This window comes from Fusarium keratoplasticum, chromosome 2 (genome assembly GCF_025433545.1).
Source record: "Fusarium keratoplasticum isolate Fu6.1 chromosome 2, whole genome shotgun sequence".
Classification (NCBI taxonomy): Eukaryota; Fungi; Ascomycota; class Sordariomycetes; order Hypocreales; family Nectriaceae; genus Fusarium; species Fusarium keratoplasticum.
The window spans coordinates 1,717,345-1,744,604 of NC_070530.1; the positions used below are offsets into that span (position 1 = coordinate 1,717,345).

At 54.1% G+C, this 27,260-nt stretch overlaps 6 protein-coding genes across 6 annotated transcripts; 4 read left to right on the forward strand and 2 right to left on the reverse strand.

Moving 5' to 3' along the window:
• Positions 1 to 4,581: 4,581 nt before the first annotated feature.
• On the forward strand, positions 4,582 to 5,447 carry NCS57_00246800 (Cupin type-1 domain-containing protein; the record flags this gene model as incomplete). The annotated part of the gene is made up of 3 exons (XM_053052498.1): positions 4,582 to 4,709; positions 4,771 to 4,937; positions 5,020 to 5,447. The coding sequence occupies 3 exons, from the start codon at positions 4,582 to 4,584 to the stop codon at positions 5,445 to 5,447; spliced, it is 723 nt and encodes a 240-aa protein (XP_052917744.1).
• Positions 5,448 to 5,871: 424 nt separating this feature from the next.
• On the reverse strand, positions 5,872 to 8,458 carry NCS57_00246900 (Tr-type G domain-containing protein; the record flags this gene model as incomplete). The annotated part of the gene is made up of 3 exons (XM_053052499.1): positions 5,872 to 8,099; positions 8,164 to 8,224; positions 8,279 to 8,458. The coding sequence occupies 3 exons, from the start codon at positions 8,456 to 8,458 to the stop codon at positions 5,872 to 5,874; spliced, it is 2,469 nt and encodes an 822-aa protein (XP_052917745.1).
• A 444-nt stretch (positions 8,459 to 8,902) lies between these two features.
• On the forward strand, positions 8,903 to 9,572 carry NCS57_00247000 (uncharacterized protein; the record flags this gene model as incomplete). Its single annotated transcript, XM_053052500.1, has 5 exons — positions 8,903 to 8,922; positions 8,984 to 9,055; positions 9,164 to 9,222; positions 9,273 to 9,341; positions 9,397 to 9,572. 5 exons carry the CDS (start codon positions 8,903 to 8,905, stop codon positions 9,570 to 9,572), a joined length of 396 nt encoding a protein of 131 aa, XP_052917746.1.
• Positions 9,573 to 10,010: 438 nt separating this feature from the next.
• NCS57_00247100 (Utp21 domain-containing protein) lies at positions 10,011 to 13,317 on the reverse strand (the record flags this gene model as incomplete). Its single annotated transcript, XM_053052501.1, has 3 exons — positions 13,141 to 13,317; positions 10,409 to 13,085; positions 10,011 to 10,351 (listed from the first exon to the last, which is right to left on the reverse strand). The coding sequence occupies exons 1-3, from the start codon at positions 13,249 to 13,251 to the stop codon at positions 10,011 to 10,013; spliced, it is 3,129 nt and encodes a 1,042-aa protein (XP_052917747.1). The 5' UTR covers positions 13,252 to 13,317.
• Positions 13,318 to 15,314: 1,997 nt separating this feature from the next.
• Positions 15,315 to 18,117, forward strand: NCS57_00247200 (Sulfatase domain-containing protein; the record flags this gene model as incomplete). The annotated part of the gene is made up of 3 exons (XM_053052502.1): positions 15,315 to 15,544; positions 15,607 to 15,848; positions 15,902 to 18,117. 3 exons carry the CDS (start codon positions 15,315 to 15,317, stop codon positions 18,115 to 18,117), a joined length of 2,688 nt encoding a protein of 895 aa, XP_052917748.1.
• A 2,518-nt stretch (positions 18,118 to 20,635) lies between these two features.
• Positions 20,636 to 25,808, forward strand: NCS57_00247300 (Inositol hexakisphosphate and diphosphoinositol-pentakisphosphate kinase; the record flags this gene model as incomplete). Its single annotated transcript, XM_053052503.1, has 5 exons — positions 20,636 to 21,746; positions 21,837 to 21,983; positions 22,045 to 22,066; positions 22,177 to 25,527; positions 25,604 to 25,808. 5 exons carry the CDS (start codon positions 20,636 to 20,638, stop codon positions 25,806 to 25,808), a joined length of 4,836 nt encoding a protein of 1,611 aa, XP_052917749.1.
• Positions 25,809 to 27,260: the final 1,452 nt, after the last annotated feature.

Below are 27,260 nucleotides of genomic sequence, written 5' to 3' on the forward strand. Positions count from 1 at the left end.
TATCGAGAGATCCAAGCACGGATGTTCCTAGTTAATGAACGAATGCCTCCGGTCCTTTCATACAACGCGTCACAACCTGGACATAGGTAGAATAGATTCTGGTGGTTCCGGGCAAGGAATGTCTTTGTCGTCGAGCAACAGAACGAGTGATGCAGCTGACGAGGGAAAAGGTCGAAGGATTTCGTGAACCAGCAGCACCAACGTTTAAACAACAAATCAAGTGAAACGAGAGAAGGAGTGGAAGCAGCAAGCGCAGCGCAGGACAGGACAGGAATATTAAGAGATCGACAGGTCCAGGCAAGGAAGCAAAGTGGGAGAGAGATGGAAATGGATCCCCAGGAAATGAGCAATGGGCAGCAGCGCGGGGACCGGCGCGAACCAGCAGCATCAACGGCACCACCAGCAATCCTACCACCCGCGGCCAGGAGATTGAGAGATGAGGCAATGGCTTCCTCTTGGTGGGCTCCTGGCAGGGCCCACGACGGGACCCATGACGGGACCCATGGCCCTCCTGTGCCTGCGCCTGTGCCTGCATGGAAGGACGGCTCTGACCCTCGAGACCCTGTCCATGGTGGATTCGCTTCGCCGGCGGAGGGCCAGGGGGATCAGACCGTCTCCAATCAGACTGTCATTTCATCTCCCCCTTGCCCGGCGCAGCCAATCCTGTCGAGACGGTGCCTGGCTCAGGTGCATTGGAAACCAGGGTGCTGCCCTCGTCGCAGATTAAACCTCATGATGAAAGACAAGGTCGACTCGGTCCCGTTGAGGGAGGCGACGCGATGGCGGATCGTTGCGCGTGGGAATATAACAGGCATTAAGCCGGGAGAACGACCGAATAAGGGAATACGACCAGTTTCTCGCTTCCAGTTTTGTATCAGAGATGCTGGCGCATTGTCTCTGAGCCTGGCTTGGACTGGTCTCGGCTCATTGTCTTGTCCCAGGTTGTTGGCTTTGTCGCAGGGCTTCCATTTCGTCTTTTGTCTTCCGCAGTCTGCCCTCTCCTCTTTTTCCCTCAACGCCCCTGGCCGTTTGTCTCTGTGGCTTACGACAAAGCATGGCATTGGCTGTTGGTCATTTAAGACCCCTGGCCAGGCGTTTTGTCGTGTAGCATGGTTCCTGGGCCAATGTGCTTTTTAGCTCGGAAAGGACGGTCAGTCCCTGATTCTGGTTATGCACCAAGAGCCACAACTGATTGCGGAGGCGAGCGCGACGCGTGCTGCTGGGTGCTGTCTGTAGTTGGCCGAGGGTCCGCGGTAAAGAGAGTTTATCACAGAGCTGCTAAGCTAGAGGAAGCGAGTCAGCTAGCCTGTTAGTGCCTGTCATTCGATTACGATACTCCGTATTGCGATCGCAACTGAACTGACCTTCCAAACAGAGCTGCTTGATCTCGGCGTATCCATTGGTGCAATTCCCTTTCGCAATGTCCTGTGGGAGCTGAATCTCAGCTCTCGGCCGAGTGGGCCCATGGTTGAAGGAAGAAAGAATGCAATTAAATCCCATGTTAAAAGCTTTGTTCAAATGTTCTAGGGCGAGATTGTTTCTTTTGCGGGCTGCATCCTTGGTGAAGAAGAGTGTCCATAGGTAGTAGAAGTTGTTTCAAGAGAGACTGAACATCGGCAGGTAGGCAGTCACACAAGTTCCACGTGATTTGCATTCGCCCAAGGCAGTCTGACACTCGTTACACCGACACGTGGTTGAAAGGATCTTGGATCATGAACATGACCTTTTCTTTGATGCAGCTGAAATCATGGACTGCCCTTTTCTTGGAAACCTCCCGACGGATATCTTGGTCCTGATATTTGGCCTGTTCTGCCTCCACTGCCAGGGCGAGTACAACGAGCCTTGGGACGCTCCGCCACTGCGATATCACTCAGCAAGACAGAAGCCTGATGAAAAGTCGTGGTATTCTGTGGATCATCAAGCCCTCGTGTCGCTATCATTGGTCTTAAGAAGCTTTCGAGAGATTGCTTAGAGCATCTTGTATCACGAGTTTGTCCTGGGTTATGATGACTTATGGCGTACTGACTTGTATACCTGGGATGGCCGGCTCATCTCCTTTATGCGGACTCTTAGACAGCGCCGGGACCTGGCCCGTCTGGTAAGAGTCGTCTACGTTCACCCTAGGCTGTTGTGGGCAATCAATCGTGATCGACCTCGAGACGTGCTCAGCGAAGCTGCAGAAACGCTAGGAATCGACCTCGCCGAGATTTGGAAATCACGTATACCACGTCCTGGAAGGAGTGATATAACTGGGAAACCAACAAATTAGGAACTATTTCTGGCGCCTTTGGTTTATGGACCAAGCTATGCCGCACTGTACTATCGCGATGTTCAAACTCGAAGGAGGGAAGCGGATTGGGTGGCAGCTGAGCTTGTTGCTATGCTGATATGCTCACCTCCCAAGTCTTGAACACCTCGGTCTTCAACGTTGTTCACGATGGACAAGCGGAGGCGGCGTGTCTGCCTCGGCCCTTGCAGCGCTCAACATCTCGTCACTTCCCATTCGAAGATTGGATATTGGGCCGCGCCCTGACGATCTGGTCAGGCTATCTCCAGGCCTAGAAACCCTTAACCTCCACGCGACTGATTCCTATGGAGAATGCCCACCTCTACCAAAGCTCAAGATCCTTCGGATGACAGAGTGCTGGCTTGGGAAGATGTTTCTTAAAGACATCCTGAATGCCTGTATCGGTGGACTTCAGACCTTTGCTTACGAGTCGCGGCCGCTGACACAGAGCAGGAGTTTCATAGGAGGAGCTTCACGCCGAAACGTGCCCATGCATTTTCAGCTGTCGGACGCAGTGAGTCTGCTTTCTTGTCACCAGAGGACGCTCAAGTCGCTGCATCTTGATTTAAGCGCCCAAGGTCGGGTCGTTGGCAAGATTGAAGATGGACTCCATCTCAAAGACTTTGCTGTTCTCGAGCACCTATCTATTGGTTCCGAGATGATATATGGCTTTGATGGAATTCAGGAGAAAGGCTTTCCTCATTCTGAAGCGTTGATCCGGCTGCTTCCCGCATCACTTGTATCTTTGTCGATCCAGACCAAGCGGATGGGAGAAACAGGGCGGGCAATGCTAGAGAAGGGGCTCGTGAGACTTGCCGAAGCGAAGCAGCGCCAACCGGACCAGTTTCCCAAACTTCGATGGGTTCAATGTGAGTTGGGGAACGAGACTGGTTGGTTGAGCAACATGTTTGAGGTAGTCAATGTGCAGTTCACATCCAGTAGCTGGTCTTTGAGCAAGGCAAAGCCCTACTTGAATGGAACAATCTGGACGGTGGATCGCATAAGAAGATTCACCTATAGCGATGATTTTTCAGAGGATGAGTTGTTTGTACCAGCAAGGCATCAGGAAGAGGCTGAAAGGTAAAAATTAGTGATGCAGCCATGTCTCATATCGAAACAGATGAGGCTGTCGCGAGCGGGAGTGGCGCGGGTAACCAAGTGTAGGATGGCTTGATGGCGCTGGAGCCACGAAATTGAAGGGGGCCATGAATGTTTTGTTTTGTTTGCTTTGTTTGTTTCGTTTGTGCATAATGATGGCATCCATCCATCACCTGCTGGTACGTGCGCGGAATCGGCCGGAACAAAGCAATGTCTTGATGAATCGCGTGGTGTTGGCTTGCGTGTGACTGACAGGAGTTTCTACTGAGTTCAGCCTATTTACAAGCGACATGTCAACTGATGAGGGCATTTGATTCCAAATGAACAACAAAAGATCACAATCTTAAAATTGTCCTGCTTACGGATCACGTTGCATTGCATCCGATGCTTATTCGAGATCCTTCATCGCGGCCGACAACGCTGACAGCCAAGACCGCGGAGTCCTTGTTTCCTGGGGAAACCCAGCCCTTCTGTACTATTCTAGTGGCAGCACGTATGCAAAACGGATCTCCTGCTGGCGTCTACCGCGCCGGATCTGCTAGACTCCGTGGTGGAGGCGCCACCGACAACGCATTTCTTTCTTGGTGCTGACTCCCGCAGGCGCTTAGCGCTTGGACGAACCGTTTTCTCTCACTATTTTTGGTCAGTCGGAGAATTCGGGGGCTGCGCCGGTCCAGAGAGACCCGACCGCCTCTGCCTCTCTCTGCACAGCCCTCCAACATCCATCAGAGTAACCCTCCCGCCCAATGACAAAGCACGCAGCTCAGCACTAGATAACCTCTGCACGCTTGGGCCTAGGGCCTTGGAGTGGCTGGTGATTTGAATACAGGTACCTGGAGGGGCTTTGACAAATGCTTGGTGATGCTGGCCAGCGGAAGCCCGACTTTCCGATGCGGTCGGACCTGGGATGTTGCCTTTTTCGAGTGAGATTCTAGCTCAAAGCCTCGCGCTGGCAGTTCCTGGGCTATACTTGGTTTGATTTCAACCATAATGATAACCTTGATGTGTTGTTTGGGGGCGAGAGACGTTGTGTATAAGAAGTCGGGCTTGTTCTGCCAGGAGTTGGGAATATCTTCATCAGCATCTTCACCAGCATCACAAACACTCTTAGCCTCACAGCTTTCTCATACTCACTTCAAATACTTTCATAACTTACATCAACAACCTTTTCCATCTTTCAACTACCACCAGTCAAAATGCAGTTCTCCGCCGCCATCGCTTCCGCCGTCCTGGCCTTCACATCCCTTGCCTCGGCTGCTCCTCATAACTCTCGACGGGGCTCCGATGGTCTCAGCCTGACTGCTCAGCTCACCCTCGCCGATACGTGAGTACCATCTAGAACTGACTGCAATACAAAGACCATGGACTAAACAGCTACTCCCTAGTGCCGTTGATCGCTTCGCCCTCATCCCTGATGACAAGGACTTTGTCTTTGACTTCAACCAGGAGCAACAGAACCCTGGCAAGGGTGGCCAGCTCATTGCTGCCAACCGCAAGACCTTCCCTGCTCTTGTTGGCACCGGCGCCGGCATGGCTCTCGGCCGTGTTGATGGTAAGACAACCCTCTCTCCCTGAGACATGATAGCTTCAACACCACGAGGAACAACCAAGCTAACAGCTTTTCCCCTTTACAGCCTGCGGCATGAACACCCTCCACGTCCACCCCCGCTCCGCCGAGCTCCAGATCGTCACCTCTGGCCGCCTCATCACCGAGATGGTGCCCGAGAACGGTGTCCTCGACAAGGACGGCAAGCGACGCGTGATCCGCACCGAGCTCTCTGCCAACATGATGACCCCCTTCTACCAGGGCTCCGTCCACACCCAGTTCAACCCCGACTGCGAGCCCGCCACCTTTGTCGCCGCCTTTGCCGCCGAGGACTTTGGCACCGGCCAGATCGCCGACGAGACCTTTGCCCTCAGCGACGATGTCATTGCTGCCACCTTTGGCCAGACCATCGCTGGCGAGGACATTGACCGTGTCCGTGATGCCATCCCCGCGAGCATCGCCCTTGGTGTTGAGGACTGCCTCAAGAAGTGCGGCATCAAGAAGCGCAGCATCTAAGACTGAGCTGGCTGCTTTTTCACTTACATGGGGAGTAGACGGCGACTTGGTTTTTGAGCTGGAGCTCATGGTGGCGTAAACGAAAGATTCTAGAATTTGTTTATCATTGTTTCTTGGGATTGTTTGGTCGTTTCGGTTTCGGTTCGGGTTTGGTTTGTTTCGTTTCGGGTTTCAACACTCTTCTCTGTAGATGGCATTCACCTTGTACATAGCCCTACTATACATATACATACACCTGTTCATTCATCTTTATTCGCCCCGATGTGATGAGATGAAACATTTAGGTCGACAAATTGACGCACCTTGATATTGTAGTCAACTATGCATTTAGTTGAGACCTTTGCTTTTTTTACCTTATTTTACATCATGATACATATGAGCCTCGTCATCTTATCCAACACGCAGTGTTTCAGAGACAGATCCTTCACAAGCCCTTCTCTCGGTGACCGACAACCTTTGCAAACGAGTCAAACGACATGGTCATGGAATGTCGTCCCGCCGTCTTACTCCGCAGATGATTATCGTAATCAAGCATCTCCTTGTACGGCACCTTGGCCACAATCTCCACCATGCGCGTCGTCGACTTCTTGCCGCGCAGGGACGTGACAGAGTCATAGGGATCGGGAGGCGTGTAGATCTTGGACACATCGATGTGGTCCTCGCCCGTCGTCTCGGCTGACCGGTCGTTGACCTCGAGGACGTGTCCGCCCGCGCCCGCCGTCACATCGTGCTGCACCGTGCCGGCGACAACCTCGGGGCAGGTGATGTGGGCGAGCATGATGGGCTCGAGGATACCGATTTGCTCCTTTTCAAAGGCGTCACGGAGCGCTGCTTGCACTGCAGTACGCGCGACAGTGCTAAAGTGTCCTCCCGTGGGAGTCTCACAGGCGCCGGGCTCCGTGTCAAGAGTGATGGTGACGTGGCATCCGTGGATGGGTGCTGCACGGCGCGGCCCTCTTGCCAGACCGGCAATGGCTCCATTGAGAAGCTGTTGTCGGGCCTCTTCGGGATCAAAGTTGAGCGAGTTGGTGTCGCCTGTTAGAGGGATAGCGATGTGGTATATGTTGCCGTCTCGCTCAACACTCGATTCCAGCAAGCTCTCGCGATGATGGTCCTCAAGGGGTTCAAGGACGGCTGTGCAGGACGCTTTTCCAGGCTTGCTCGCAACGGGGCGGTCAAAGACTGTGTGTTGAGGCCGTGTAGCCATTGTGACACACTCCTTGTAGTCGACCTCGATGGGGCCAAAATCGGCATCGATCTTGTACTTTTGCTTCATGTTGTAGAGTGAAACGTCTAGGTGAAGCTTGCCCATGCCCTGGATTGTGAACTGCTCCGTCTTGGGGTCGCGGCTCCATCGAAGACTGGGATCCTCTCGTGTCGTGTTTTCCAGGGCGATCTGAAGCTGCTGAGCAGCAACATTGCCGTAGGGCTCAACTTGCAGAAAGGCGACTGGGGGTGGAATCTCGGGTGGTCGGATCTGAACGTGGCGGAATGCTTCAGCAACAGGCTTGCCGCCGGTCGTTGTGATGAGTGTGTCGCCTGTACGGGCCTTCTTGAGTCCCCTGAGGGCTCCAATCTGTCCCACCGAAAGCTCATGAATATCCTGCGTCTTGGATGCTGATATCTGAAGGATGCCCATGGGTCTCTCGTTGATAAGCATATTGGTGTTGAAGCTTGAGGCGTTCTTGGTCATTGTGCCATGGTAGACTCGAATGAAACTAATGACGCCCTCCTTGGGGTGATTGAAGACTTTAAAGACTGACGCGATGGATGCAACAGTCGACTTGGCAGACTTGGAACTGTTTTCGATAACATCAGCCAAGCGCTGCTTCACTGAACCAACCCGTACTTCTGCTGATGGACGTTCGTTTGGGCTTGGTAGATAGTCGGTGATGGCATCCATCAGGGGCTCAACGCCGATGTGACGGAAGCTGGAGCCGGCAAACACGGGAATGACGGTGCCATCGCCACTCCGAATAGCCCGTCGGATGGCTTTCTTGATTACAGCACCGTCAATGTTTTGGTTCTCAGCGAGAAACTCATCCATGATGGCCTCGTCGAAATCCGCGAGACCCTCGATCAACGCCTGCCTCGCTGACTCAATCTCGGGAAGAAGGTCCTTGTTTGAGCTAGAGAGCTTCTCCTGGAGCGCCGGAAAGTCGTATCGCGTCTTTTCACGTTCCGACTTCCAGCGGTATCCCACTCGGTCGATAATGTCAATGACACCGACAAAGTCCTCCTTCTCCCACCACGGGATCTGGCAGACGAGAGGCCATCCCTTGAGCCGGGCTCCGATCTCGAGGACGGCCTTCTTGAAAGATGCGCCTTCACGGTCGAGCTTATTGCAATAGACCAGACGAGGCACCTTGAACTCGTGAGCAGAAGCCCACACTCTCTCAGTGTGAGCCTCGACGCCCTTGACTGAGTCGATGATGCAGACGGCGCCATCAAGGATGGGAAGACACCGATCGACTTCGAAGCGGAAGTCTTGATGGCCAGGGGTGTCAATAAGGTTGATAGTCTTGGAGTGGACGCCTGGGGGAAGTGTCTGGTGGAGAGGCCAGTTGAAGGTGATGGCGGCTGACTGAATGGTGATGCCCCGTTCTCGCTCCAATTCGAGAAAGTCGGTTACGGTATTTCCAGCATCGACATCTGGTGTGGTTGGTAAGTATATCCCCCAATCATACCATGCAAGTACATCATGAGCCATGCATACCTCCAACACGTTGCGTGACGCCACTATAATAAAGCATCCGCTCGGTAGTAGTAGTTTTGCCCTTTCAGTCTGTGAGCGGTATATCACACATTATCAATACCAGGTCACCACCTACAGCGTCAACATGGGCAATAATGCCGATATTCCGGGTATTCTGGAGCTGAGCATCATGGTGTGCCTGGTGCATAGCCCGGCGAGACAAGCCCACGAGCTCCCTGCTTCGCCATTGGCGCGCAATGCAGCGGCCCGAGCCTCTGACGGCCGGGCCGCGACGTAAGAGGGAAAGAACAATCATCCCCAGCCAGGAGATGCAGCAATGCTCGTCTGGGGCATCTCAATTCCTCGAGTTTGTCCCTCGAGGTTGATTCTGGAGCTTCTCGGCTGTTTTCAGCCTTGATGTCATTCGCCGGCTCGTGAAGCAAGCTCAAAAGACCCACCGGCTACTCCCTGGCTGCTAGCCGCAGCGCTTGTCCTACTGCAGAAGGCGGTCAGCTGTGGCAGAAACAGCAGCAAATGAGCGCCGCCTGGATGTGCCTCTCCCAGCGACAAAGCCAAAGCTCCTACGTAATCCTCGACTCTCCAACTCAACTCTTGTCTCGTGGCCACGCATACCTTCATCGCCATCACCCTCATCTGACCCACGCTCCTTAAACTGCTGCCTGGGACTTTCAGCAGCTCTTAAGCCCGCTTCTCGTCGACCTCGATTCCCGAAAGCGCAAGGACATCAACTACAGCAACCATGGAGCTCTCCGACATCTTGTCAGTGGCTGCGCCGTCCAACCCCCATGCCACAATAACATCGTTACTGACCATCGTGTAGCCGCATTGTCAACTTGGCTGTTGGCGTCATCACCCTTTTGGGTGGTATCACGCACATCTTCCAGTTCGGCATGTATGTTCCAACTGAACTCCCGATAATACCCCTACTCGCCCCTGCATCCGAGCGCGTTCATGCGACATGACAAGGTTCCATTGCAAAGCACTAACACCTCATGCCTAGGCAACCTATCATTGTCGGCTGCTATATGATTGTTTTTGGTCTCGTCATCGGCCTTCTCGGTACGTTCTGGGCTGCTTCCGAGTTCTCCATCATGTCTAACAAGCTACAGAGTTCCAGATTCCTCCCCAGGTGTCGCGACACGCCTCTTTCCTCTTCTCCTTCATCGGCCGTGGTGTCTGTAAGTCGCGCTCTACTGAAAGCCTGCCACATTGATGTTTGCTCACACAGTTTAGTCTACATCTTCCTCGGCTCCCTCCTCCTCGGCAAGCTGCTTATCAGCAAGATCGCCGGTGGCATCGTCGGAACCACCGGTATCGCATATGTCGCCCTCGAGTTCCTTCCCTCCATTGAACCTCCCAGCAACATGCGCGAAGCCGAAGACGCTGGCTGGGGTGCCGAGCAGGTTTAGAGCGCCAATCAACAAAGCTTGCCCTCTGGAGGCGCGCCTCAGACCTGAGCGCATAAACTGCCTCGCAATGACCATCTGCAGCGGCCGAATAACGATGCCAAGATGTAACAAACACGGTGACTTCGGGAGGTATCAGGGTAGGGTCCTTCCGTGAGGTTGGGATTAGGAAGAGACGGCAGTAGTGGATTGTGTATTTTTACGACTCACAGGCGGAGTTCAAGAGTTGTCTTCGATCGAACAGGGTTCGGCGATTGGGATTACGGGACTGGTAGTGTATGACGTTAAAGAATAGATGCTTTTTTTTTGCATTCGTCTAGTTCTATATACTCGTCTTCTCGACAGCTTCAAGATCGCGAGGAACTCTGGGGAATTAGCAACAGACACGCCATTTGCAAAACGCCAACAACTCAAGCCAGTGGCATCACCGTCATCTCCTACTTATGTCCGGGGATTTCTCAAGAAGGTAACCACACCACTGCAGTGGCCAACCAGGCCGTCCAATCGGCTGCACTCCTTCTCTTGATACTCCTTCCACTCACTCAGCGCCGCCAGCAGGTCCTCGCTCTCCATGACCACGTCAAAGTGCAGCCGCAGGAACACTGTCATCCACGCTTGAGTCAGCTCATAGTCGCGGCGGGCCTTGAGACGAGCCGTCAGAGCGCGGATGAAATGCAACAGCTCGTTCGAGCCCTCGTTGCCGTCGCCGATGGAAAGTGAGCGTAACTCGAGATCTGCGCTCGCGGGGGAGAGAGACTTGAGATGCTCAATGAACTCATCGTCTACAGCATGTTAGTTTGATGGCGAATTAAGGTGAGTGGGAAGCTTTAGAAACTTACAAGTGCCAGTCGCTGCTCCAGCCTGAAGCTTGGAGCTCAGCACCTCTTCGAACCGAGCCTTCTCGACCTTTGTGATTCGTGACTTGCCATTGTCCTCCGCCTCTGTCTGCTGCTTAGGCGCTAGGATGTTTTCTTTGCCTGTCGTCGAGGGCAAAAAGAAGGGAGCCTTCTCAGGAGCCTTGGGGGCCTCCTTGGGCTTGTTGCGCTCCTTGATGAGATCCAAGTGCAGCAGCGTCTGCCAGCGGCTCTTGGGCACCAAGCTCAGAGTTGTCAGCTCGGAGCTGAGCTGCTCAATTGTAGGCGCCACAACAGTATCGTCTTCCTCATCCTGGTCCTCCTCAAATGCGCCCTCGAGCATGCCCTCGTTGTTCTCGCCAGAGACCGTAGGCAGAGAAACCTGGCCAATCTCCTTTTCAGAGATCTGCCGTGTGGGAACGTGCTTGAATAGCGCCTTGTTGGTCCAGAGCGTAACGCCGAGCTCATCCTGAATCGTGGCAGCCAGATACTCGCCAGTAACTGACATGGCAAGTGCCCTGCAGGGCTTCTCGAGCCGGATCGCGTCGATCAGGTGGCTTGTAGGGAGATCCCATACCCGGATGATGCAATCCTTCGAGGATGCGATAATCCATCGCCCATCGCTTGAGAAACAGAAGTCAGTGATGGCGTCTTGAGGTCCCCAGAACTCTCGAATGGTCCTCTTGGTGTCCATATCCACTACTCGGATTGACAGGTCGTCGCAGGAGAAAGCAAGCAGGTTGCTCGAGGGATGATATCTGCATCCCGTAGGGAAAGTCATCGGCGCCCAGTCGATCTGGTGCAGCAGGTTGCCTGTCAAGAAGTCCCAAAACTTGATCTTGCCGTCCAGAGAGCAAGAAATCACCGTCTTGTTCATGTCATCAACAATCAAACCTGTGATAGGCTTGGTGTGCTTTCCAGTGCCCGCTGCGAACTGACGGCCGGTTTCAGTATGCAGTTGAACGACATCGTCAGCTTGTCGCAGTTGCTGCATCTTGAGCTGCCTTGCCTGGGCTGGGGTTAATCTTGAGGGGAACCTCTGGCGGTGCGTTCCCGACTGAAGGTTGAACATGTCGATGCCGCCAGACTCGGAACCAACGAGAGCAAAGGTGCCGCAAGGGCTGATGGCGACGGTCGAGACGTTAGAGCCATCACCTGTAGCGAAAGCCCATCTGCCTGCCCTCTTTCGTCCCCAGAACCAGGTTCGAGCGTAGGGGTCGTTCTTGTGAGCTGTCACCACGCTCTCCCAGCCCGTCATACCACTAAGCTCCGCATCCTGGGCCTTCTTCTTGTTCTGAGACTTTTGCCAGATGGCCTGCTTTCCAGGCATGGCGCCAATACCGCCGTCTCGGTTTAAGGACGACGCAATGCAAGTAATCTCTGGTGCCTTGAGATCCTCCAAAGTCGTCGTGGGTCCATGGGCAAGGGCATTGGTTGACAAGATGCCTACCTTCTTGGCCTTCTTGCGGATGTTGCCCTGACTCAACTCTGAACTCTGACCATCCCGACGCAAACTCCATCCCCAAAGACTTCGATCCTGGCCACCACTGATCAGCCACTTGTTGCCGGCATCAGCACCATCAAAATCAGATGGGAGGAACTGGAGACAGTTGACCGGGCCAGCATGTCCACTGCGGGAGTGGAGAATCCGGGGCACAGGGGAGAAGGGTGTTTCGTCAAAGATCCAAGACTTGAGGGAGTTGTCTCGGCCACTCGTCAACACAACTGGCTGGCCAGGGAGGAACTCGATCTTGCTGATGCCGCCACGGACAGTCGGGCCCTCATAAGAAGGCGGGTTATGGGCACTGCGCAAAACGCCCATCACGCGACCACCTCCGTTGAGATCCCAGAATGTCACATCTCCAGTCGCAGCAGTTGCTGTCGCCATAACTCCATCCTTGCGCCCATCGTTACCAGCACCCATACCATCGGTTCGGAAGGAAATCGAGTTTACCGGCGCTTCTGAGCTACCAGCTTCAATGCGGATGACACGCTTGTCGGTGAGAACATTGGTGATGATCAGAGTTCCCTCAGAATAGGCGATGGCGAGCAGTGACAGAGCCGGGCTGGGCTCCAGGCATGTAACAGAACCGCTGTCGGGAGACGGAGGCAGAATGGTGTAGATGAGCTTTCCCGTGCTGATATTCCAAATTTCGACCCAGCCATCCTTGCGACCCACGAAAATCTTGTTCAAGAAGGTGGGCATGGTGACGATGCCGCCGGTAATTTCATTGCCGCGTTGGTTCGCGGGTGTCGTGTAGATGGTGGTGTAGTGCTCGAGAGATGACGTTTTGAACACCTCGATTCTCGTTGAAGCAACAGCAATAGTCCATGTTCCCATAATCAAAATCTGCTGGATCGGTTCGTCCAAGTCGGAGGGTAGCGCAAGTTCGTCAACCTTCTTACCCCTCTGGAACACCCAAATGCCTTGGGGCTCGCCCTTCTTTGATCCACCCCATGCTGCAAAAATGTTTTTGCCCCAGGCAAGTGTCGCAGTGATGTCAGCGGGGGTTTGAGGCCGGGTAACAAAGACGAGGTTGAGGCCGCGGCGAAGATCGTAGGTCTGGATGGAGCGACCAACCGAGGTAGAGATCTGAAAGGTAGTCTTTCCGAGGGGGATCGATGTGAAAGGAACACTCGTAGGCGACACTAAGCCGACGGTCTATACAATCGCGGGAGTTAGGCTGCGAAGAGTGAGGGTAGAGGGGTAGACATACTCGGAAAGGCGCAAAGATCTTCGAAGAGTTAGTTGGAGATTTCGAGGCATTGGCAGGCGCCGTCGTCTTCTGACGCTTGACCAGCGGACGGTCAATATCTTGATGAGGCATCGTGAGCCTAGCCGACGCGACTGGTGTAGAGAGGCTATATATGGAGCCAGAGATGTAGTCGAACCGGCTTGTGCTCTCTCATGCAAGGCCGCTCAGTGTGTGAGGCTGGAGCCATCTCCAAAAATTATTTTTGGCGGTGACGCGGGGCAGTACCGGGGAGCAGAAAACATGGGCGTCTTTTTTTGTCCGCCCAGGGGTAGCACCTGGAGAAGCTGAAGAAATCATTGCACAGTACAAGGCACTGTAAAATTGGATGTCGTAACAAGTTTATTCGAAACTATTGCATCCTTGCATATATGCTCGGTAATGAATTCGGTGAGCGCGTGTTTCTGCCTTTCTTCATCTTCTCTCAGTCCCCATTCTCAGGGGAAAAGGTCAGGTGTCTCGACATCACGTGTCCGGTTGATTCTGTCGTCCTCCCATCAAGTCAGCTCCCAGGTCCGGGAGATCTTGATGGAAGCTTGGCATGTCCGGTCGGGAATCCCCTTTGGAAGGATGTTCAGGTAGGCTACGGCGCCAGCGATGTCAAAAGCGCCAAATAGTGGGGCCGAGTGGGATGGCGTTGAATGGAATTCGAGACCGAGTCTGAGCGTGCTTGACGTGCGTGCCATGTTGAAGCAAGGGCCGAGCAACTGGCACGAGGCGCCGCCCGTTTAGGCATGACAAAGACAGATGTTTGCCATCATCAGGCCTCCACCATTCTTTGTCGTAGCACTGGTAGGGCTGTATAGGTTCCAGTAGCACCGGCGCAGGCACGGAGCAGCCGACGCCATGAACACGTATCCGGTGATGGTGATGGTGATAGTGATGGATAATGCGTACGGGCTATCCAACGACGGCTCTTGGTGCTGAAATGCGCCAAGGACAAAGCAACCATGGAGCCGCGTCCAGGTCCTGGATGAAGAGGGGTTACGAGGCAGGCTGGCCGCCCTTTCTTGGTTAATCTCGGTCAGCTCGCCCTTTTTGTGTCGTATCAATATCCAACGAAACATGCTTGGGGCAAGCGCAAGCAGGCTCCCCGCCGTCCCAAAATAGCCTGGCTCTGCGATCTAACGTTAGGAGTTTAGGTACGGAGTTTAGGTTGTGACTGTGCCTGGGAGGATCTGGGGGTTTCGTAAGCTCGGCACATGGAAGAGAGAGGACGTCACCATGATGGCCTGGCAGTGGGAACCTTAAACAAGGCAGAGCAGCAGAGCAGAGCACTCATTCATCAGCTCGTAGGTGCTGTAGCGGGGGCATCCCAGGGCCGGCTATGCACAGCCAAAACATGTACCATCAGGGACACCAGCGAAACAAGGTTGTCGGCACTCGCCAGGACTTCAACGCTCCTGTGTGGCCCTCTCGTATCGCGCCTCAGGTTCGGTAGCGCCCCAGCCCAGCGCATCCGCAGCCATTCATCGGTGCATCCTGACCCACTCGATATCAAGGACGACCAGACGAGCGCAATGCGACTCATGGGGGCGGCCCATGCTGCGACAACGGACGGTCGACAAAGAAGTAAATCGGGTCGAGCTTGACGAGCACTCACCACCAGCACGACCCCCTTCTCTTCGTAAAAGCGGAGATGCCCTTTCAAATCCGCCCCTCCCCCTAGAGAGGCAGGAGATCGACTCTTTGGAGAGCCCTTTTTGTTTCAGCCACGGCGGAAAGGGGCTTCAGGGACTGGTCAGACTGGCGTTCCATCAGAATGGAGGCCATGGTTCGGCAATGGATGGAGGAATCGCCATCGATTACTGCGATCAGTCAGCTCCCACCCCGTCATCAGCTTTGCCTACCCTACCTACTACCCTACCCAGTTTAAGCAACACGCGACCAGATGCCATCCCTGGGCCATCCGCGCCATCCCTGGGGCTTTTTGGGGCTTTGTGCAGTGTTTGTGTGTCAATGTCTTACTGTGGTCTAGTGCATAGCCTTCTTGGGTCTGACAACAGTTCCTTAAACATCTTGGCTTTTGCCCAGCCGGTTGTTCACCTCGCCTTGCTCCTTCCTCCATCATACTTGCTCGTTTCCCTGTTCCTTCCAGTCGGTGCAGTGTCGATTCGATGATGTGAAGCAGGCCCAATATGCCTTCTTCAGTATCCTTTCTTTTTGCAATCTTTTTTGTATCAGTACTCGTTGCCAAGCTGCTGCATCTGTACATTCACCTGCACTCCATTGCTGCCATCGACTTCATTGTCTACCTACCAACCTTTTTCCTGCAAGATGTCTTCGTAATTTTCCTTGGCCGTCTCCTGCTGCGGAGGGAACGGACAATCGTCTCTTTTGTTGGCTACTGCTTCGGATGTTTCTTAACGCAAGTATCCCCCTCGTGTGTATTTTTTCGTTGCGCCCGCTTATGCTGACTCGTCGTTGAAGCTTGATTTCCATCGGCGCTGCATCATCAGAGCTTGGGTTTTACTACAGGACGGGCGGCGAAGTTGAGTGGAGCGATGCAGGGGACTACGCCAACGACGAAGGCCTCAAAGTCCTGCTCAGCGAGAGCCACAGCGTTCTTGTTTCTGCATTAATCATTATTATTCTTGCATGGTTCACGCAGGGCATTCTCTACAAGCTCGTCGGTAACCTTGTAACTGGATTGGGGAAGCGCATCGCTTCAGGTACGTCGCCTGACCCTCCAGGCTGTCCCACCAGGTCTTTAACCTTGCAAAAGTCTCCAGGTTTCTCAGAGGAAAGCTTCGCCCGCAAAAACATGTTCAGCGCGATCCCGAGAATGTCGAACCGTTGATGGAGCGCGATCTTTCCGGAGATTCCGCCTCCCCGTCTGACTATGGTCGAAGGTCATCCAGCTCCGGCCGCAGTGGGCAAGAGAAGGGTCCGGAAGAGCGCTCTTCAATGCGACGGAGATGGTGCGCTATCCCTTCTTGGATCGTCACATCGTCTGTCTTGGTTTTTGTTGGCATCACGGCCATTGTCCGCCCTGAGAGGCCATACAACCATATGTCGACAAGTCTGCCCTTCCGAATTCTCGGTTCATTCAAGCCGAGTCTCGGATTCTGCGCATCCAAGAATGACTGGCCCTTGAAGGAACTCATCCAGGAGTCCAAGTGGGAAGATCCTCAGGGCAACTTCAAGGGTTGGGCTCCTGGCAGGGATAGCAAATTCGTCAAACAGTACAGAGATAACACTCCCAAGTGGCTGCCCGATCCAATCCCCCACGGGTTTGACAAGTGGAATAAGACAAAATCGCAGGACAAGGCCGCTCCCCCCGACGATTCGTGCCCCGGCACGCTCGCAGACCGAGGCTTCTATAACCCCGTTGCCGACCCAATGCGGATTACCAACCTTAAGGAGAGTATCCTAGGTTCGGTGCAAGAGGCCCTCACACAAAACTCTGTCAAGATTCGACATGTTGCTCTCATTTTGATGGAGAGCATGCGCGAAGAGCTCTTCCCTATCCAGCAAGGCACCGACATTCACAGGTTCATCATGGAATCGCACGAGGAATCACTTCGAGATGATGTCAACGACCGAGTTTCCCGCTTGACACCAAACTTTGAGAAGATTACAGGCAAATTTGGCAACTTTAGTGCCAGCAACGGCACCACCTACGACCCTCCTGCGAAGCCGGTGTGGAACGACAAGACGAGGCCTGAGTATGGTGGTATCAACGTTGTCGGAGGCCTCACGAGCAGCAGTGTCTCGACAAAGAGTCTCATGGCAGCTCACTGTGGCGCTTGGCCCATGGCGGTAAACATGTTCGAGGAGGCCGAGCTCGAGAGCTATCAGCCTTGCATTCCTCAGGTCCTCAATATGTTTAACACATTCAAGCAAAACAAGACTAAGGCAGCCAGAGGCTGGCTGTCACTGGGGTCAAAGAAGAGTGAACAGTTTCACGATTACCCATGGCACTCTGCCTTCTTCCAGGCTGTTACGGACACATACGATAGGCAGGACATGTTCGACAACAAGATGGGATTCAAGCACATCTTTACGAAGCCCAAGCTCGACAAGGAGGCCAAGAGCAATCCCGACATGGAAGAGATTAACTATTTTGGTTATCCCGAGACGGATCTGAAGGCGCACATCAAGGAGTACATCACCGAGGGGCTTGCCAACAACAAGCGCCTCTTCATGTCACATTTTACCAGCACAACTCACCATCCCTGGGGTGTCCCCAAGTGGTTCGACACCGAGAAGTATATGGGCAAGGAGGGCAAGCGCCACAAGGACTTTGACAAGTACCTCAACACGGTTAGGTTCACCGACATGTGGATAGGCGAGCTCATGCAGATGTTCGACGATCTCGGAATTGCCGACGAGACTCTTGTTGTCTTTGTCGGCGACCACGGACAAGCCTTCAAAGAAGATTTCTCCAAGACGGGTACCTACGAGAACCGCCACATCAGCAACTTCCGAGTCCCCATCTCATTCCGACACCCCAATATCCCTCGCATTCAGTACGAAGCGAACGTAACCTCGATCTCGATTCTACCGACCCTCCTTGATCTCCTTGTCCACACAGGATCCCTTAATGAGGACGACACGGCGATTGCGTCCGATTTAGTCCATGATTACGAGGGTCAATCACTGATCCGACCATATATCAAGTCTCAACACGGTCGCCGTGCCTGGAACTTTGGGCTCATCAACCCTGGCGGTGGTATGCTCACAATCACATCGGCAGACGCACCCTGGAGACTGGCGATCCCGTTGAAAAAGGATCTCGAATACACATTTACCGACCTGGGGCAGGATCCGCTAGAGTTGGATCCTCTGGACGGGTGGGCTATCAAGCCCATGATCAAGGCGGTTAAGGCCAAGTACGGCAAAGAAGCGGCCGACTGGGTTCGTGAAGCCGATGCAGTGGCTCACTGGTGGACTATAGAGAGAAACCGGCTTTGGGGATACAATCGATCTGACGACTGAGCGTCGTTTAATGTATGATATGATGCATTGGGTACTTTTGCTTGGTTTTTTTTTGGTTTGGGATCTGGGCTTTGGGACATGATAGCCCTGGGATATGGCATATACACCTGTATGTAACACAGGATGGGCTCTCTCGAGCATATTTGGTTCATAAAATGCATTGGACACTTCAGCTTCATCTCTTCTCACGCTTGATGTACATTGGGTTATGGTTGATAATCTTCAGGCTCCCTCACACAGGTCAGACGGGTGACGCGTAACGCAGGCGGTTATACGAGCTTGACACGTGTGTTGATGTAGGCTAAGTGCCACATGCACAGGTTAACAAGCCTCCCGTTGTTGTACATGGTCGGTCAAATCAAGCAATAGAGCAACGTTTGCGACCCAGGAGCGAGGTTTCAGATTATCCAATCTTCTGGCTAAACGCTGAGTGTATCTACACGGCGCGTGTGGAACACATCATCAACCCCTGATTCTTACGCATGACTCCACCAGAAAGAGGAGCCACGAGAATGTCTCCAGAGGAAAAGAGTGGACTGTAAGAGGAGGATCTGCAAACGACAAGCTTTCTGAAGGATTTCTCATCCATGGAAGGGTTTCACCTGAAAACCCACCAGGTTGGAACTGACTCAGCAGAGTCAGTCAACCCATGGAGGTCAACTGACAGGGCCACAGAAGCGGATGCAGCAGCTGACGAGAGCACTACATCTGCGCTGCCGAGCCGACGACCAGAGCATGAACCGGATCGACAAACCATGGCCCTCAACGACATCATCATCGTCGACAGCGGTTCCCCAGCGTTGGTCTCGCCCCCTGTAGCCAGCAGCAAAGGTCCAGCTCGTCGGGTTTGGGTGGTCGCATGCCCCAAGCCCCCAAGCCACAAAGGAACCAGAAACGATGTTTAGCATCAACCTCGTGGCCATCCATTTCCGCTTCATCTCACCCAATGGCGTGGCTCAATTCGAGCATGCCCCTTCCAGATCTCATCTCAATTGCCGAGTTCCTGGCACCATGACGATTGCTAGTGTCTCACTTCTAGCCGCATAGCGCCCTCTCTACAGCCATCATGTGCTGCTTGTCATGGCCGCATGCAAGTCAGTCAATCAACCGAAAGGAGAGTGAACTTATAAACACCAAGGTATCGCAGAGACAGTCGGGGGAAACGTCTCATACGGGAACGACCCGAGAAAGCTGTTTTCTCTTTGCTCCGGCTCTCGCCTCTCGCCTCCTCAAGAGCACGAGACTCACAAAGCCTTGAACCTGCCCTCTAGTCTCTCCACTCTCGAGAGGACCCCTCCCCCGGTGACCCCATCGCGACCCCGCCATCCAGGCCCTTCCAGCAAATCCCGTCATGGAGAAGCGATCGAGGGCAGCAACTCCGGACCGAAGATAGCAGCTTCGCTTTGCAAGGGCAGGGCACCGACAGCAGGGACGACAAATCCTTCGTAGCGTGACCAGATGACAGGAAAACAGTCATTTGCCAGCAAGTTGAACGGGACCACGGACCTCTTATAGATACGGCGACGGCGACCGACGGGGCCTCGACCCATCCGGCCAAGCAGAGCAAGCCAGCCCTTGCATCTCGGCCGGCCCTACAAAGCATCTCGTCGAACAAACCCTGGCAACAACCTATCAACCAAGATATCGGCATCTCGATGCATGGTGGCGATCCCTAGCGCCTGCGTCATCGAGCCCGCTGATTCGATGCTCCAGGGCTTTTATCCCCCGGACAAACAAGAAAAAAATATTCCCATTCATCCATGCCCACTTCAACAAGTGAGTGAGTGACTTCCAGCAGCAGCAGCAGCAGTAGCAGCAGACAACAAAGACAAGCCGCGCCGCATCCGTTGGCCACCATCTCAGTCGCCCATTGGAACGGACGCGAGACGTGCTCCAGGGGCAAAAAAAGAGAAGAGGATAATAACAAGCACCGCCTGGCATCATCTTTTTTTTCCACTCGTCTTCCCTGCACTTGCATCTTTTCCCGGCTATAACCCCATCCCGTCTGACCAGTTGCAAATCAACCCGTCTTGCCTCGAGCTCTAATAACCGTCCTCATCAGAGACATTTAGACAAAAGGGCAGAAACATTGGTAGATGGGGATCTGAGACATCGGAAAACGTCCAAGCCACCGTCACTGTCTGCTTGCAGGTTTAAGCTGAGCAACTCGAGGCCCTGTCCCTAACCTTGATAAACGGGCCTACAGCACCGGGCAGAGTTTTGTAGGCGACAAGCTCCGAGCTCGCCTACTGCGCTCGCCCATCACCGCCTGGTTACTTGGTGCCAGGTTCTCGCTTCTATCCGCCGGGACCTGTCATTTCGTTCATGCCGGAGCGGGCATAGCTGTCTGTCAGTGTGAAAGGTAAAAATTTCGATTAGCTCTCGGCTGGGCTGGTGTCTTTTTTTGGCCACCAACCTACTTACTGTGCTGTACCAAACGGGACAAACACACGCACACAAGCACACGCACACAAGCCACTGCACAAGAAACGGCTGCGCAGCGCACACCATTGATCGGATGGATGTCATGGATGCCGCCGTGGACACCATGAGCAACCGACCGGGCCCGAAGCTTGTTAGCACCACCGTCGGCGTCGTGGATAGCCCAACACCACCATCAGCACCACCATACTCAACTAGCCCCTCCGACGACGCTTCCGCTGCCGACTTTTCCTCTTCTCCTCGCCGTTCTCACATTCATGCTCCTTATCTTGGTTTTGGCCAATCCCTGTCCCATCACTATAGCCAATCCCATCCTCCCAGGTCCTCTCGCATCCTCTCGACGTCGTCGCCCCTCGCCAATTCCTCCTCCATCTCTGCTGCAGGAACAACCAAGGGTCACTGTGCCGAGCCGGACACGGCAGAGACCCACGCCCGTCGTGCAAGCTTCTCTGTTCCCTCACACATCTCGACTTCAGCGGCGGCCGTCAAAAACCTTCACTCTCTCCCGCTGCGCACCCGCCGCGAGTCCATGACCTCTGACGTCTGCGTTGAGGATCTGGCGCTGGCCGACTCCCAGCTTGCCCTTGCCGAAGACCCCCACCAGAACCAGAACCAGAACCAGCAGCGGAACCTGAACCGCCTGCCCACCGCCAGCGACAGCTCCAACTCGAACTACACCGTCTCGTCTGAACCTTCCGGTGCCATCAACAACCGCCTATCTTCCTCCTCGGATCCTCAGTCCAGGAGACTCTCAGGAAACTCGCTCTATTCTCTTGCATCTGCTCGAGGCGTCCTCAGCGGCTCTTCGTCTGCTCATGGGTCAGAGCTGGGAACACCTCCACGATCTGTACCTGGCATTCTGTCAACAGGCAAAGGAATAACACCGTCTCAGTCTGAGCCTGGCATCTCCAACGTGACAGTCACCACCTCGTCCACTGCTCAGCAAGGCCACTCGGTCGTGGGACATCACCATCAACATCACCTGGTCCCGAGGGATCTCCATTCACAGCCACTTGACTTTACCAAGCGAGCCATCCGCGACAACATGCAGAACAGCACTTCGAATTTGCGCTCCATGCCCGACCGCTCCCGCAGTCGTGCCAAGAGGCGCTTTAGCGGAAGCACTGCGACAAGTAGCCACAGCCCAAGTAGCGATCGGGGTCCCCACCATCGGGAAAGGGAGGAGGGTGAGTCCTCTTTTTTTCCCCCTTCTTTCCCCTTCTCTCATCTCGAAGCCACTGGCCTTGGAAGTGAGCGATGTCTCTAACTTGCTGTAGTGAAACCAGCTCGATGGGGAGTCATTGGTGTGTGCGCCCTTGACGTCAAGGCGCGGAGCAAGCCCAGCAGAAACATCTTGAACCGGCTGATTGCCAATCGCGAGTTTGACGTGATTGTTTTTGGCGACAAGGTGATTCTCGACGAAGGTACGTTCGATTCACAAGAGAGATGTATTTTCTAGGAGAGACTAATCTGTTTTGTCCTCAGAGGTTGAGAATTGGCCCATCTGGTGAGTCCATTCCCTCGGTGAGCCGAAGTAGAATGGTGGGGTGCATCGACCAAGCTCCTGCAAGAGGCACGTGCCGGATTTCCCAAAACGATCACTAACAAAAGATGCAGCGACTACCTCATTTCTTTCTATTCAGATGGTTTCCCACTCGACAAGGCAATTGCCTATGTCAAGGCGAGAAAGCCATTTTGTGTTAATGATGTTCCCATGCAGCAGATCCTGTGGGATCGCCGTCTCTGCCTGCACCTGCTCGACAAGATCAACGTACGAACACCAAAGCGAATCGAAGTCAGTCGTGATGGCGGTCCCCAGATTCTCACTCCAGAAATGGTCAAGCACATCAAGGATGTTTCAGGTGTTTCCTTTGAGCCAATTGACCCTGCCAAGGTTCCTGCACCTCAGAAAGTCGAGTTGATCGAAGACGGGGATGCTCTGAGCGTGGATGGTGCAATCCTGAGGAAGCCATTCGTCGAGAAACCAACAAGCGGCGAGGATCACAACATTATCATCTACTTCCCAAAGAGCGCTGGTGGAGGTGCTAGGAAACTTTTCCGAAAGATTGGAAACAAGAGTTCCGACTATATACAAGATCTAACCATTCCCAGAGCAATCACCGAACCCGACAGCAGCTACATCTACGAGAGCTTCATGCAGGTTGACAATGCCGAAGATGTCAAGGCTTACACTGTCGGCCCCGCGTATTGCCATGCCGAGACACGAAAGAGCCCTGTTGTGGATGGCGTCGTACGGAGAAACACGCACGGTAAAGAGCTGCGCTACGTCACGGCTCTGGATACGAAAGAGAGGGAAATGGCCAGTAGGATCTCTACAGCGTTTGGACAGAGAGTTTGTGGCTTCGACTTGCTGCGAGCGTCAGGGAAGAGCTATGTCATCGACGTCAACGGCTGGAGCTTTGTCAAGGACAACGACGACTACTACGACCATTGCTCCGGTATTCTCAAAGACCTCTTTGTTAAGGAAAAGCTCAGGCGTGGAGGCGTCACTCCGCCAATGCCATCGCCTGCCCCGTCAGATAACACCGACCCCTTTACTCGAGCAGCCAACGCATTCAAGGATCGTGAGCAAACAAGTTTGCCTGGCACTGGCGGGGTTAGGACAAGCATAAACTCCATGTCGAACGCTACGGATTCACAACCCGACGACTCTTTCCGCCGTGTTCCCAGCGGAACTGCTACTCCTCTGATACTAGACAGCACTCTGCCCTCCAAATCCCACAGCTCTGCGGCGACACCACTCATTCCATCGGTCCCTGCTGATCTGAGTTTGTCTGGCAGCTCTTCGGCACCGCCACAGACACAACAAAGTGCCATATCGGATGCTCCATCAGAGCAGCCGAGCACCGCGCCCGAGCCGCCCCTCCCAACACACTCTTGGAAGTTGAAGGGTATAGTCTCCGTGATACGGCACGCGGATCGGACACCCAAGCAAAAGTACAAGTTCACATTCCATTCAGAGCCCTTTATTGCTCTCCTGAAGGGGCACCAGGAAGAGGTTTTGCTCATTGGCGAAGCTGCGTTGGGGAGCGTTGTACAAGCAGTGGATTTGGCATACGAACAAAACATTGAGGATCGTGGCAAACTCCGGGCTCTTCGAAATGTGCTCGTCAAGAAGGGAAGTTGGCCAGGCACCAAGGTCCAGATCAAGCCCATGTTCCGGAAAAAGAAGACGGAGGTGGTACCAGCCGTTGAGGAAGTGCCTGTGCCTAAAGAAAACAAGGAACCCAGTCCTACGGGACAAGAAGGCGAAGCATCGCTGGAGGACGAACCCTACCGGAGCCCAAGGCGGCATGATTCTCTCTCGGGTGTCACAATGTCCAAGTTTACAGCTGCTGAAGAAAGCCTGGTTCTGGACAAGCTACAACTCATTGTCAAATGGGGAGGAGAGCCGACGCACTCGGCCCGATACCAATCCCAAGAACTTGGCGAGAACATGCGCAACGATCTCATGCTCATGAACAGGGACATTCTGGACGAGGTTCACGTGTTCAGCAGCTCCGAGCGGCGCGTGACCACGAGCGCACAGATCTGGTCTGCCTCGTTCCTAGGCAAGAAGGACGTCCCTGAGGACTTCATCACGATCCGCAAGGACCTGCTGGACGACTCGAATGCGGCAAAGGACGAAATGGACAAGGTCAAGAAGAAGCTCAAGGGCCTATTGCGAAAGGGCAACGAACGGCCGGCCCAGTTTGCCTGGCCAGACAACATGCCCGAGCCTTCCGAGGTGCAGACAAGAGTCGTGCAGCTGATGAACTTCCATCGGCGTGTGATGCAGTACAACTACGGCAAATTGTACAGCGGCGCTGTCACATCGCTCAATGCCATCTCAAACCCGAGTACCGAGAGGCTATCGGGTGAAAACTCGAACTCGTCGATCGCGTCGTCGCTCTCACATGCAAATACGGTCGGCCAGATCCAGGCGCGGTGGTGCTGTGGCGAAGACGCGGAGCTGTTCCGAGAACGCTGGGAAAAGCTCTTTTCAGAGTTCTGCGATGGCGACAAGGTTGACCCGAGCAAGATCTCGGAACTCTACGACACCATGAAGTTCGATGCCCTGCACAACCGTCAGTTCCTCGAATGGGTGTACACACCACCCAACCACATGCTTGACGAGTACTCAGCCTCCGGCACAAGCAACACCCCCAACGGTGCTAATGGCACCAAGGACGGAAAAGCAAAGTCGGCGGAGGATGGTAAGTCCTCGGAAGACGCCAAGGTTGACAAGAACCCATCGCCCGATGGCTCGGACAAGGTGGAGGCCGGCAGCCGGTCTGCCTCGGTTAAGAAGCTCTTCAGAAGACGATCGTTCCTTAACAACTTGCGACACTTCAATGAGGAGGCGCCGCCGGAGCAGTACTTCCGGCTTTACAAGGGAACGAACCAGGCCGCGTCCAAGCCGGACGCACGCAACGAGCCGCTTCAGGAGCTTTACCGACTAGCCAAGGTCCTGTTCGACTTCATCTGCCCTCAGGAGTATGGCATCTCGGACAGCGAAAAGCTCGAGATTGGCCTGCTGACGTCGCTGCCCCTGCTCAAGGAGATCGTTCAGGACCTCGAGGAAATGCAGGCGTCGGACGACGCCAAGTCCTTCTTCTACTTTACCAAGGAATCCCACATCTACACGCTGCTCAACTGCATCATCGAGGGAGGAGTCGAGACTAAAATCAAGCGCAGCACCATCCCTGAGCTTGACTACCTCTCGCAGATCTGCTTCGAGCTCTACGAGGCAGAAATGAAGACAACGGGCGAGGGAGCGTCACCTCATGACGAGCCCACCTTCACGTATAGCATCCGAATTACCATTAGCCCGGGCTGCCACGTCTTTGACCCCCTGCACGTGCAGCTTGACAGCCGACATTGCATTGGCTTTGCCCCTAGGCGAAGCTTGACACCCCACGCCGACTGGTTGCAGGTCATCAAGACCTTGCGAGCCAAGTTCAATCAGTAAGTGCCCCCACTAAACCCTCCCTGCCTGCATCTGCCTCCTCCCCGTGACCTCATACTTACACTCGCACCGCAGGGTCAAGTTACCAAAGACGTTCCTGGCGGTGAATCTGTCGGATGCCTTCACATTTGAAGAGCTAGAACGGCAAGGGAGCGACAACGATGTGCTGGAGATGAAGGCTGCGCCGCCCAAGGATCTCCTGACTGATAGGCAAGAGCCAGACGATGAGGATGGTAGGAAGGATCTCGCAACCGGGGCTGGCGAGGTGATTGTTTCCTAGAGGAGGAAAATGCGCGGATGATATGATGGTTGATGGTTAGGGCAAGGTCTTGCGGAAAACCTAAAAGCCTCCCATTACAGCTCACCGCACATTAGAGCCATACACTGCCATATTGGCATTGTTGATGAGGCCAGACAGAGCCATCCTCCCCACGTCGGGGGAGGGGGTCAGCAGCCGTAGTGTTGCTATCAGTACCGTCCAGGGCTAGCCACCACATGAGGCTCCTGGGACGCACCATGTTGAAATAGCACATTGACACATGAATAAACCAATCAATCAATCGATCCTTGTGGCCGTCTCTTTCTGAGTGATAAGGTGCTCGAGGTGTAATTTTCGTCAAGCTCACATCAAACATGAGGGCTGTTTCCAGGTAACTGGATACCCAGGGACTCAATCTCTTCATCCTTACCTCCCATGCAGAAGCTGTTGGGCTCCGTGCATAGAGTTTGCAAGTGCATACAATGAAGCTCACCCTGCAAACGCTTGTTAGTAGCCGATATGGGGCGTCTTGGCATCCACCTTCAGGGGCTTTTTTTTCTCCGAGCAGCGTGTAAGACCTCCCCTGGTTTAGAAACCGACAACATGGGATTGGCGCAGCCATGCCAAAGCAAAAGATCCAAAGCCCCCAACCCCAGGAACCGGAAATCTGGGTCAACCGTCAGCTAGGCGATCGCCGATACAATTTCTTTCTCCTGAAACTCGCCACCAAGGCCGTGGGTGCCGGATCCTTTGGCCTTGACCAGGGCTGAAGCAGTGCCACGACGAGTAACATGCGGTGGTATTCACCTAATGCTTTTCATGGGAAACCTGCTACTGCGTGACGATGACCAGATTGTGGGGGCGTTCGCCAGAATCAAGCCCAGCAAGGGGCCTTGCTGTGGGGGGATTTGGACAGCAGGACAGGGTCCACGGTCTTTCGGTTCCTCCAAAAAGAATGTTCGACTTGTGTTCTGGAATGTGTGGATCCGCTGGTGGGCTCTCTTGGTGGCCTGTTCGTGAAGCGCAGTCGCCTCATGAGCCTCTGCTCAGCCAGGAGGAGGGAAATTACACTTCTTAAGACCTATTGATGACAGAACTTGAGCAACAGTGGTCGTCCTAGAGGTGGCAGAAAGAAGCCGAGGAACGACGGAGCGCTAGCAAGGCCACATGTGATGGACCTGATGGAAGCAAGTACAGTGGGCAACTTGACGCTCTCTTCACCCGTTTAAGAAGGGATGAACCTACCACTAAGGCAGCCAACCGTTAAATGATGGGTCCAAGCTCGATCGTAAGATGAAGTGTGCGAGCACAGCACACCGACTAGGTCCTTCCACTAGCTGGCGACGTCACTCCATGCCAGAAGCGGTTCAAGACAACGGGCCGCTGTCCAAACAGAGGAGGCCATCCGTGTATTTCCCTCAGAGATCCGAGACAGCGGAGGCGCCTGCAGATGGGGAAATGCGATGCCGGCGC